Here is a 12231-nt window from a genome sequence, read left to right as displayed (position 1 = left end):
GACCAATTTCCAAATGGTTAATGCAGATTGTATGCTTTAGAGATGCAAAGGAATCATTTGGCTCAACCATAGCAAGAAAAACACGAGAAACTAGAAAAACAGGTTTGTGGTATATGTATACATTAATACACACACACACACATATATAATTTCATTAATAAAAAATGTTGATCTACTATAGAAATAACTCATTGTAGTTCATTTATGGCTGATTGGTGGTCACAATGTGGATGTTCTGCACCAAACATACAGAGAATTGCAATGCGTATTTTAGCACAAACAGCTTCTTCTTTTGCGTGTGAGAGAAATTGGAGTACATTTACTATTATTCATACCAAGCAAAGGAACCATTTGGCATATCAGAAGTTGGAAAAGCTTGTATACTGCTACTACAACATGAAGCTGCGGCTGCTAGACAGATAGGAAATGAATAATGTGGTCAATGAAAACAACCATATAGATCTACTTCATGTTGTAAGTGAGCCGCTTGATAATGGCATTGATTCACTTCATGATTGGATTATGCCTGAACACCTCGATGATGAAGCTGGAAGACCTCTTCCACAAGTTGTAGAAACTGCAACTAATGCTGGAATCAACGTAGAGGGGTCTTATCTGAAGAAGTTGTTAAAAATCCAGGAGATAATTCAGATATAGATGATGCGTGGGGTGGTACAGCAACTCCAGATAGTTTTGATGATGGTGGAAACGAAACAGGTGGTGGAGGTGAAAGATATGAATATGGACAATCTTTTGTGGGTGGAGGATTAAACCAATTTACCTGTGAAGGTAATTTTGATCATACCACCCAAGATGAAGACCACGGAGTGATAACAGCTGGTCATGCTGCTCAAGAGAAGACCTTATATGTGAGGAGGACTAGAGGTGCAACTGATGATCAAAGTACCACATTTGATGTTTCTTCAATTGCCTTAAGTTTTGACTCTATCAGTTTAGGCACAGAGCACAGTGAGATCTCAAATGAATCTCATGAAGGCAACAATCAATTTGACGATGACGCTTATGGAGAAGTATATGATCAGTCATCCAGTTGGATTCATCCTTATTATCCCCTTATAGGGGAAACAGTCGGCAGCTCTAAAGAGATCTATAACTATCATGTTCATCACTACAATTCGTACTATATGGGTCATATGTCTTGGTCTGATTATTACATTTTCGTAGACCAACGAGCGGCTTTTCAACCACTTAGAGTTTCTTTTTAGATGTAGATGACGTTGACATTCATATGTATTTATATATAATTATAATAAATTGACTATTTCAAAAACGATATATTTTCTCCTATATCTCTGATATATCGGGGATATTTTTGATATCTCAATTTTTCAAAATTCTGATAAATATGAAGACACCGATATTTAAAACCTTGAGTCCTAACAAGTTCCTGACTTTTCCTCCGTACGTTTCGCGCCATGATCATAGCTGTCCCCACTGGAGTAAAAATCTTTAGTTCTTTTTTGGCAAAAAGAATCTTTAGTTCGGCAAGTGATTTTAATGAATGATTTTAACGATCCCGCGCTTTGCTGCGGGTATATCACGTCGTTCAAGTTATATAACAATTATCAATTGCTTTCTAACTGAACTAACAACTAATAGTAATCAAATGAAGTTCTCTAGTTCATAGAGGGAGGGAGCCCAACTACTTTTACAGTCTTCTCCATGTTGTAACCATTTAACACATTCCTCCTGCACATAATAGAAGATACCAGCAAAGCAAGTGTTAGACTTTGCTCAAAAAGATTCCAATTCAACATGATTTTAAATTAAGTTGAAGAGACTTGGTGTCAATTATAAGCAGTGAGAAAAGCATTGACATATCAGTTATAGGACCAGTTATAATCAGTGAGAAAAGCTAATGAAATATAATCAATGAGCAAGGAGCAAAAAGGATAACATTGTTCCAGCAAACAAAGTGAGGAGTCCAAAATTTCATCTGTCAACTCTTTGCTAACAAATCATGCATATATGTTACTACTTAGAACCATAGTGGCCAGGCTAGGGACGGAAAAGAAGTGCATCCATTCGGAATTAACTCAAACATAGAACACCGATTGCAGAACCAACCAATTCAGAAATTTAACCAACAAAACTCAAAAGCATAAATAAGAGTGTCAAATTAGGATAAAAGCTAAATGATTTAATTCGCTAATAAAAATGCCATGCTGTTACTCATTCAAATTTTAAAATAGTAATTGCTGCAGGTCCATATGTACAGCATATGCAAAATCCGGAGAGGGCATAACCAATAGCTAAGCTATTAGCCCTATGCCAATCTCTCTGCCACTGCCAGACATCCTAGTAGCCCAAAACTCTGACTCTGCCCATGTAAGCAAGTCTATCTCGATAAGTTTATCCTATAATTAAAAATGTCAGTGTCTCTCCTACATATTTAGGCTATCTTCATTACCAAAAGACTCAAGATTGTACTGCAACTTATAATAGCTTGTTTGCAACCACAAATTTCAAAATTCAGTATCTTTTGCTATGGCTCTCTCTGTAATTGACAAATAACAGACTGACTCTACACAAACCATTATCATGATCTCAAGATGTTTGTAAAGACAACATCTTGAAATATGCAACAAAATTTACAATTCAAAAAAAAAATAATAATAATAATAATAACATAAAAGCAACAACGTAAATGAATTGAAAAGAAAAATCAAAGTATGCTGATTCCCTCAAATTCATGAAATTGCATAAACAAAACCTATTTCAGCCGAGAATCAGCAACATAATTTACTGGAGAACCAGAAATCGGGCAAACACAGAAATAGGCAGAACCCAAGCAATAATCCGATTAGAGAAAGCTCAGAGGAAGAGGAAGAAACACTACCTTCAGTAACTTGCCTGGCCAAAAGCAAGCAAACACCGAACACCGATCAGTCTGTCATTCTAGCTTCGGTCAACAACCAATGGCAGAAACTCTGAACTCTCTCTCTCTCTCTCCCAATTCCTTCGTCTTCTAAGCACAACTCTCTCTCCCAATTGCAAACTTGTGTTCTTTGATTGGTGCCTTCAAGTTGAAGCTTCTGGGCTTTCTTCAAAAACCAATTGAAATTTGAAAGATCCGTACGGTTCAAAGCGAGGGGAGTAGGAGAGCGAGAGAAAGGAGAAACAATTCGCTTTAGGTGAAAGAGAGAGTGAATGACAGAGGCGTAAAAAAAGATAAAGTAAGGACAGAACCGTCCTTTCCGTCCCTTATGAACAGTCAGGAACAGTGCACTCACATTTAGTATATAGTAAATTACTCCTTATCGAGGAGAAAGTGGGTGGCAACAACCCTACTAATGTCCAAGCACAATCTTATCAAGAGTTAAAGTGAATCGGACTGGTCAAGCCACATAAAAAAGGCAAACAAATGATCAAACCAGAAAGTGAGGTCAGTGTAGATCAAACAACATTTCGTGATCAAGGTTTTAATTTAGTCATCAAAATTGGTCTTTTTGGACTCGATATTTTACGATAACGTACCACTTTTATTCAAAGTCTGTACCCTTTCATTGAAAGTCAATTTGAGTGTGTGAAAATGGGTCAGAAAGTAAGGTCATATTTTCTCACTCAGTAACGAGATTCTGGTATGTACAACATCCCATAAATTCGAACACCTTCTATTTACTTGGACATCAGAAGGCAAGTGCACGCCTCCTGCTAATAGCTAGGGTTTATAGATTTGTTGTACAGCCTGACTATCTTACCATGTACAAAACACAAATGTACAACCTTCCATATCCATCACTGGTTGAATTTATTTACTGGCCGGTTGTACCCCAAACTGGTTAAAACAAGACCCAAACTAACTACAGTCCGACCTGTTATTAGGTCCAGCTCCGGCCTAGACCCATGATACATGCCCGGGAAAATCAGGCAGTACGTTGTGTATTCTCCGTAGGTACAGCTCTCATATCAAAAATACATCAGCATCACCATGCAGTTTTTATCATATTTTAGCCTATAATTAAGTTAGTTGGAACATTGTTTAACGAAGACCTCCATTATCAAAGTATAGTCCACTCTATCAGGTCTTTCTTTAGTTACTTTTCTTTTGATTGATGTCGATCCATTCCCATTACATTATGCAAGTCATTCCAAACATAGAAGCCACGAAAACACAGTGCAACTTCATAGCCACCCACCCACCCACCCACACCTTGAGAAATTGAACATGTAAATGCAAAAAAGAAAAAGTGAAGAAACAGCAAGGCCAGGCACCAAGGCCACCCATTGTCTCCCCTCAATGATTATAAATAATCTCTCCCCTCAATGATTATAAATAAAGCTTCCCAAAGCTGTTGCAACAATAACGAAGTTCAATAATATTAGCCACAAGCTGACTAGTTATCTCTCTAATAACAGAAAAAGAAAAAACTCAAGGTGAGAGAACATGGCATCCCCTCCTACCTCCCTAGTGTTCAAAGTGCAAAGACGGCAGCCGGAGCTGGTTTCACCTGCTAAACCCACACCGCGAGAGCTGAAACATCTTTCTGATATCGATGATCAAGAAGGTCTTCGATTTCAGATTCCCGTCATACAGTTTTACCGTTATGATCCCTCTATGAAAGGAAAGGACTGCGTGAAAGTGATTCGAGAGGCGATATCACAAACACTAGTGTTTTACTACCCTTTTGCTGGTAGGCTTAGAGAGGGGCCTGGCCGTAAGCTTATGGTGGACTGTACCGGCGAGGGTATTCTCTTCATTGAGGCCGATGCTGATATTACGCTCCGCCAATTTGGTGATGCTCTTCAACCTCCCTTCCCTTGCTTGGAGGAGCTTCTCTATAATGTTCCTGGATCCGATGGGGTTCTTAATTGCCCACTCTTGCTGATTCAGGTAAACCATTAATCATCCATCATACTCGTACGTAGTATAACTATTTACTTGATTTCCGTAAATTAGTTTAACTAACATGTTTAATCCAAGGTCCTCAATTCTAAGCATGATTGTTACATGCAGTTAATTAACTTCTAAATTTCTCGTGTTAAACATGCAGTTAATTAGTTTCAAGTTCTTCTGCAATAAATTAACTTCTCTGTACTGCTGGACTATATTTTACTGCCGCTAAACAAGTAACATGCTCATCTTCCCAAAAAAAAAAACCAACTAACATGCTTTGTACCAGAAAAGAAAGAAATGAAAAACAAAGCTGTACCGCCAAAAAAAAGAAAATCGTGTGTCTATTTCCACCCTATTAAATATAGGAGGCTAACATGCAAGACAAGGATACCTAATATTTTTATATCAATAAAAACACCTAAAATTTACCACGAACATGGCTGGAGAGGATTGTATGCACTGACTGTCAGTTATTTTAATCTCTAAAAAAATAACAGTCACTCATCTAATTCACTCCTTTATATATTTTAATATCAAAAAAATTACATCCATTCATATTTCAAGTACCCATGCACTGACGGTGCATGAAATACACTCCCGAACATGACTACATAACTATGCAGGTCAAAGATTCCAAGACTTTAGCATGCAGAGCAATAAGTATATTAATATTTCGATAATATTATCCCACTTTAATTGGTGGTAATCAACTTGACAGGTGACTCGCCTCAAGTGCGGCGGTTTCATCTTTGCCTTGCGTCTTAACCACACCATGAGCGACGCAGCCGGGCTCGTGCAATTCATGACGGCCGTGGGAGAGGTAGCGCGTGGCGCGCGTGTCCCCTCCATCTTACCAGTTTGGGGAAGGGAGGCATTCAAAGCTCGTGATCCACCACGCGTGACATGCACCCATCACGAGTACGATGATGTGCCAGATATCCATGGCACTCTTATCCCACTCGATGACATGGCTCACCGGTCATTTTTCTTCAGGCCAACTGAGATATCCGCCATTCGTAGATTCCTCCCGGACCACCTCCGCAAGTGTTCTACATTTGAGATCCTCACGGCGGCTCTCTGGCGGTGCCGTACTATAGCCCTTCAGCCTAAAGACCCAGAACAGGAGGTCCGTGTGCTCTGCATTGTTAATGCACGTTCCAAAATAGTAAACCCTCCATTACCGACTGGTTTTTATGGCAATGCCTTTGCATTTCCTGTGGCACTCACATCTGCGGCCAAGCTTTGCCAGAACCCTCTCGGCTTTGCACTGGAGTTGGTGAAGTCCGCGAAGGCTGATGTGACCCAGGAGTACATGCGCTCGCTGGCAGATCTCATGGTCAACAGGGGCCGGCCTCATTTCACCGTGGTTGGTACATACCTCGTCTCAGATGTGACTCGTGCCGGGTTCGGAGATGTGGACTTTGGCTGGGGCAAGGCAGCTTATGGTGGTCCAGCAAAAGGTGGGGTGGGTGCTATACCTGGGGTGGCCAGCTTTTACATACCGTTCCGGGACAATAATAGCGAAGATGGAATTGTGGTGCCGGTTTGTTTACCAGCTCCGGCTATGGATAGGTTTGTGAAAGAAATTGATGGTATGCTGAAAGCGAAGGCCATTGACTTGCCTCCTCAGACGTCCACTTCTTTTATTAAATGTGCCCTGTGATGGTCTTCTTTTTATTAAATGTGCCCTGGTATGAACGTTCAAAAGAATCTTGTGCTTTGTTCAACATGCTTTGTGCGCAAACAATTGGCAATAAATGTACTGTATAATTTAACAAGCCAAAAAGATTATTATATTTGAAATACTACGTTGAAGGTTGTTGTGACATTTTAATATTTTGTATTTATTTTTAATCTATTTTGGGTATATATTTATTTGGTTGTTGTGACGATAACTAAATTTATATTGGGATTTCAGATTTAAATTGGTAAATTATCAAAAAACAGAGATCTCTCTCTCTAGAAAATTATAAAGTCGACCTTCAACTGCAAGATCGTTTTCTCGTCCGGCAATGCCCTGACGTTCAGGTTGGCTTCCAACCTCGCCGACGTTAGCAGGCTGCTGCCAGACGGGATGATTGATAGTATTGTCCGGGGATCCCATGGATAGGTGCTTTGACTCGAGGTTTGCAGGGTCGTGTTGGTAGCAGATTCATGTGGACGTCGCTGCAGCACAGTAGCTGTGTTGCACAGGTTTGGTAGGCCTCGTCGACGGCGTCGGAAGGTGCTGAAGATGGCGGCATGGGTTGTGGGTGCTGGATCGAGCGGTGTGGCTTTGTCATGGCATGGGTCAAGGTGGCATGGTCCTGCGGCTTTGTGGCGGCGAAGTCGGGTGGAGCTGCATCAGAGCAGCAATACGGCTTCCGGGCGGGTTTGACATTACCTTCTGGGCCAGCAATCCTGCTGGGCCTTGAGTTTGGGCTTCTGTTCTTTGAGCTGCTGGTCTTTAAATTTGGACTAGGCTTTGGCCCTTGGTCCTATGTTTTTAGTTTTTTTGTCTAATTACAATAACTTTCCTTGTATTAGGAACTTAGATATCTAGCGCCTCCGGCATAATATCAATGGAGGATCCCCGCTACCTCTAGGTATTTGATTGTATAATGAGCAGGTCTATTTCTATGTATCACTGTGGGCACTACCACTATCTTCTTGTCCGTCTATAAATAGCAGCGGAATGGTATGTAATGACATATATTCTAGCTTGTAATTAATATATTATTTCGCCCCATGAGCTTGATTAAAAAAAAGAGGGGGGGGGGGGGGGGGGAATTATCTACAAGTTGTTCAGAAATATAAATTTATGGAAATCAAAAACGAATAAAGAACATTTATTCAGTCCTGAAATGATTTAAAATTTAGAAAAGAAACGTATGTAATGTTCTTCTATCCCTAATGTCTCAAACTGGTACTCCTTCCTATCGCCATATAAGACTTACGGTTATCGTACAACTTTTTTGAACCTTCTTCATATTATGAAAGGAACAACTTTTACAACGAATTATATTGATCAAAGCAATTAATGCATAGAAAAGTAGGACATGCACTTTAGGAAGTTGGGTGGATCATATTTTAAGACAAATTATACTAAGCTCGCTTTAAAGCGAGCCTTAGATTCATAGAAAAAATTAATAACTCACCGACTACACAATTGTGATACAAAAAAATATAGGTACTTCTTAAGAAGCTGCTCATAGAAGTAATCCTAATAGACCTAGACTTGTTAGAATGCCTAGACTAGAATTTGAAAAGAGCCAACTCCTATCCTCTAGGGTTAAAGTTAGTAGGCTCCACTAGGTACTAAAGTTTTTTTAATGCAAGCCTAGTTATAAACCCTAACAATCTTGGGCCTAGCCTGTTGCAGCACAATTTCGTCAAGCTTGTTGACTCAATCACTTGCACATAAGAGAAAATACAATCAAAACCCTTGGGTGAGAGAGGACAGGTGTGATACTGGCCAAGGGAGCTTCGACGGTCAAGTCAATTTGAGAATAAGAGTATTTAGGGTTCAGTTTGAGAATAAGAGTATTTAGGGTTTGTGTGTACGGAATGTAATACCCCGGAATTTAGTTATTATTTTGGAGTGCTTTCCGAAATTTATTATGTGGGTTGTTGTGTGAATAGTTGTTTCGTGGTGAAGTGAAAGTGTTTCGGACGAATAATTACTCGAAATGTTTTATTTTCGAGAGATCAAAGGGTTGACTTTTATTCGTTGGGTTTCTCTAAACATTTCCTACACAAAAGTCATAGAGCGTGTCGATACAAGTTCGTGGACATGTGGAACGCGGAAATTGGAGATCGTATGAAGAAGTTATGCGCAACGGAAGTTATTTTCATTTTTGAAAATTTTAGTATAAATAGGATTTTTCAGAAAATATTTCATAATTTCCTTTTTAGGAAAATTTCCGGATTTTTCCGGAAGATTTCTCTCTCTCAGCCAAGCCAGTCCCGCGGGCAAATTTGGCGACCCGACCCGACCGTAACTCAACCGTCCGGCATCCAACGACAACCGACTCAGATCTTCCTCCTCTTCTTCCCTCAGCCACTGACTTGTTTTGAAGTCGGCCCGGCAACATGTGGACTTCACGTGCAGCCGCCTGTGGCGGCATGTGGCGGCTCGTCCGGCCATTCCAGGGGCAGTTCCTTGCTCCATTAGTCTCCTTTTGTCAATACGAACATGTGGGTGATTGACGGAATTGCGTGAGCGGAGTTTGGATGATTTTGTGCTTGTCTTGGTTTTTGTGTGAAGACGCAGCATGATATGGAGGTGAGTAAATCTCACATTGTTTTGAGTGATAAATTAGTTGAGTGATAGTAGTAGAATAAATTGTTAGCTGTAAAATCACATCTGTTGCAAAATCAATATTTGTTTTAAATTATATGAACTAAATCGTCAACGATTCATGGGTAAGTAAAAACAATGATTTGTTACAAATGATTTTCGGTTTGAGTAGATTGTGAAATATGATTACACGTATTTTTTATACGTGTAATTATATCTAAAATACTAGAATTAAGTTAATCCTCAAGTCAATTAATATATAATTAATTTATTTTTATTTATTTTGTAGAAAATAAGCGGAATTGCGGAAATAAGAGAAAATGGTGCGAAATTGAAGCAAATTGGAATTTTCCGACAAAATGACGAAAAGTCAACAGTGGTCAAACATGATCAACTCGAGCGAAGAGGTGGAAACCAATCACCCTAAGGCCCCGTTTGGATGGCAGGAAATCATGGTATGGAATGGGAATTAATTTCATTTTCCATTCAGATAATTTGTGCGGAGGTGCCTCAAGACCGAAGCAAAAGAAAGAAAGAAAAAATAGAATAATAATATGAGGGATTAATTAAACAATGTTTACTTAATTAAACAAATGTTTAATTATTTAGACATTTGTTATGCATGGTGGCACGTGGTCACGTGGATGATAGGCACTAGCTTAATTATCCATTTTGGTTGATTAAGCAATTCAAGCATCAGGTGTGCTTCCTTCTTTCCCTTCTAGCGTATTAGCTCAGTTTTCTCGCTCTAAAGCCAACCACACGGTGACACTTGGCAAAGCAATATCTTCATCTAGCCCATCGTCAGCCACTCATCCACTATTCCACTCACTCTCTTTCCCCACAGAACCACGACCTTATCTCTATTCTCTCCTCTCTCAGTACTTGAAAAAAAAAATTCACAGACCCATTCCCTTTCTTTTCCTTCTCAGACCGCCGCACACCAATATTGGGGGCAGCCCAAAGGCTGCTGCCCTTTTTCTCTCCTCCCCTTCTATTTTCCATTCTCTTAATTTTCTTTTGGGTACTTGAGAATTACTCACCCAAAGCTTCCAAGCATCAAAGGACTTTATCATCATCAAGATTTGAAGATTGGGTAAAAGTGGGGAGCTATAAATCAAGGCTTGTCATAATTGCTTCATAGCAATTGTGACTTGTTCTTGTTACTTCTCACTTCTTTTCACTTGTTCCTTTTAATTGATGTTTGTTGATGTTAATTTAATTATGGGTTGTGAGTAATTCTCTTATTAGGGGTTAGGGTTGTGTGCCCTAGCCCAAATTTGATGTAATTGATGCTTAATTTAATTTATATATGGAATTTGTTAATTATTGGGTGCTTGTGTTTTATGATAATTGATTAGAATGCATGCTTAGGAATTGTCAATTCTTGGGTCTGTGTTTTAGAGCTAGAACCCCGATTTAATATTCGTAGGAAGTACAAGCATGGTTCACTACATGATTAGCTTGATCGCACTTATGGTGAGCTTAGTTGCCTAATTCCTCGAACTCTAGGCCTCTTGATGTGAATTAGTGACCTTTGAACCGGCTCTAATTCATGTCAAGTGAGTTCCTACGGCCCTTGAACCGGAGTAGGAATACCATGAAAGGGAATTTTGGCCCTTGAGCCTTGAAAAGCCTTGGGTAGGGCTTCTACCATCTTTAGTAAATTGCATATCAATTAAATTAGCATCTAGAGCATTGAATTAGGGTTAGGATTCATTCCTAACTACCAATCCCATATCCATCTCAATTTCTTACTTTTCTTTCCTTTATTTAATTTAGTTGTAAATTAGAGTCTCCATTTAAATTCTTGCACTTTAGTTTTAGAAATGCAAATTACATTTTCGGTGACACTTTCTACTTCATTGTAAATAGTCATCACTAGGTCTTAGTTTTGATTAGGCTTTGGTGCAAACCAAAGCCGAGCATTGCTAAGGCTTGGTGCCTTAGAGTAGCATTTTTATTTATTTTCTTTTTCTTTTTCTTTTGTTTGCTAAGTGTCTTTATTTCCGATTACCCAAGGATTGTGGGTTAGCCACTAATCCCCGTTGTATGATAAACTTTGGGCATAATATTTCCCTATCTTGACAATGATACGTACGCTTGCGTAAATGTGTATCAAGTCCAAATATAGCTGGAATTGTTTGGTGAAGTGAAAAACATTGTTTTGCTTGATGGTTTCTATTGTTGTGCAATGTGAGTTGGAGGAAAATAAATGAAGTTGGGAAGAAAAGACGGTGTTGCCAATTTTGAGTTTTAAATGATGTATGTACAATTTTGGTGATGGTTTTGAATTGTTTTTCGTTATTTTTTTGAGAATGGTGAAAGTTGTGTTTGAGAGTGTGACTACATATATAGTGTGGTGTAATAGGACCTGTGTGGCGGAACCAGTGTGGTAATCTGTGTGACGATTATTATAAAAAGGATATGGATTATTGTTGAGTGATTGATGTTTGAAATTGTTGATGTGATGTTTGGTGTTATAAGTAGATGAACGTGTATTGATTTTTTAAATGTGAACGTGTATTGACTTGTCATGTACACTAGTATAATTTTTAAAAGAGCTCTATATTCTGAGGAATAGGTTCTGACGTTGAGGCGTCCCCCAACGATAACCATAATCCGAAAGATTCTCATGAGACAGATTTTGAGTGTCAATGATCTAAGGATTGGGTTGTGCCAAAGTATCCTTTGAACCTACGAGCCTCCCATGCATCCTAGCTAGGGTCATGGCCTGTAACGCCAGAGTGCCACGCTCTATGGCGTTGGCGCCATGCCTACCTCTGTGTAGGGTGGCGCTACCTCCTCTCGTAGGGATGTCCATCTTTGCAGGCATGTTTGTAGCAGATATGTGTGATCTCGTCACTTTAGTGGGGATCGAGATGAGACACACTGGGGACAGACCACGACAATTTCTGTCGTTCCTGTTGAAAATCCGTGTTCTTATCTCCCCCTAACGACGAGAAGACTATCTCTTTAAAGTGACAATCCGCAAATCTAGTGGAAAGGAGATCGCCTTGCAAGGGTATTAAGTGGCGGATGATTGTTGGAGTCTCAAATCCAACTTAATTGCCCATTCGACTATAAGGACCCA

General features: G+C 39.5%; 1 protein-coding gene and 1 long non-coding RNA gene across 2 annotated transcripts; one reads left to right on the top strand and one right to left on the bottom strand.

The window, feature by feature from the left end:
* Positions 1-1510: 1510 nt before the first annotated feature.
* Positions 1511-3314, bottom strand: LOC133740030 (uncharacterized). Its single transcript, XR_009860991.1, has 2 exons — positions 2861-3314; positions 1511-1710 (listed from the first exon to the last, which is right to left on the bottom strand). It is a non-coding gene; the product is annotated as an uncharacterized LOC133740030 (long non-coding RNA).
* Positions 3315-4295: 981 nt separating this feature from the next.
* LOC133738337 (benzyl alcohol O-benzoyltransferase) lies at positions 4296-6686 on the top strand. Its single transcript, XM_062165857.1, has 2 exons — positions 4296-4855; positions 5577-6686. The coding sequence occupies exons 1-2, from the start codon at positions 4409-4411 to the stop codon at positions 6519-6521; spliced, it is 1392 nt and encodes a 463-aa protein (XP_062021841.1). The 5' UTR covers positions 4296-4408; the 3' UTR covers positions 6522-6686.
* Positions 6687-12231: the final 5545 nt, after the last annotated feature.

The sequence above is a fragment of the Rosa rugosa genome, chromosome 3 (assembly GCF_958449725.1).
Source record: "Rosa rugosa chromosome 3, drRosRugo1.1, whole genome shotgun sequence".
Classification (NCBI taxonomy): domain Eukaryota; kingdom Viridiplantae; phylum Streptophyta; class Magnoliopsida; order Rosales; family Rosaceae; genus Rosa; species Rosa rugosa.
This window is presented reverse-complemented; position numbering and strand designations above follow the sequence as displayed.

Bases quoted from the DNA above. Each gene is read 5' to 3' on its own strand.
- LOC133738337 (XM_062165857.1), top strand. From the start codon at position 4,409: ATGGCATCCCCTCCTACCTCCCTAGTGTTCAAAGTGCAAAGACGGCAG. The intron at 4,856-5,576 runs GTAAACCATTAA...TCAACTTGACAG, and splicing joins GCCCACTCTTGCTGATTCAG to GTGACTCGCCTCAAGTGCGG.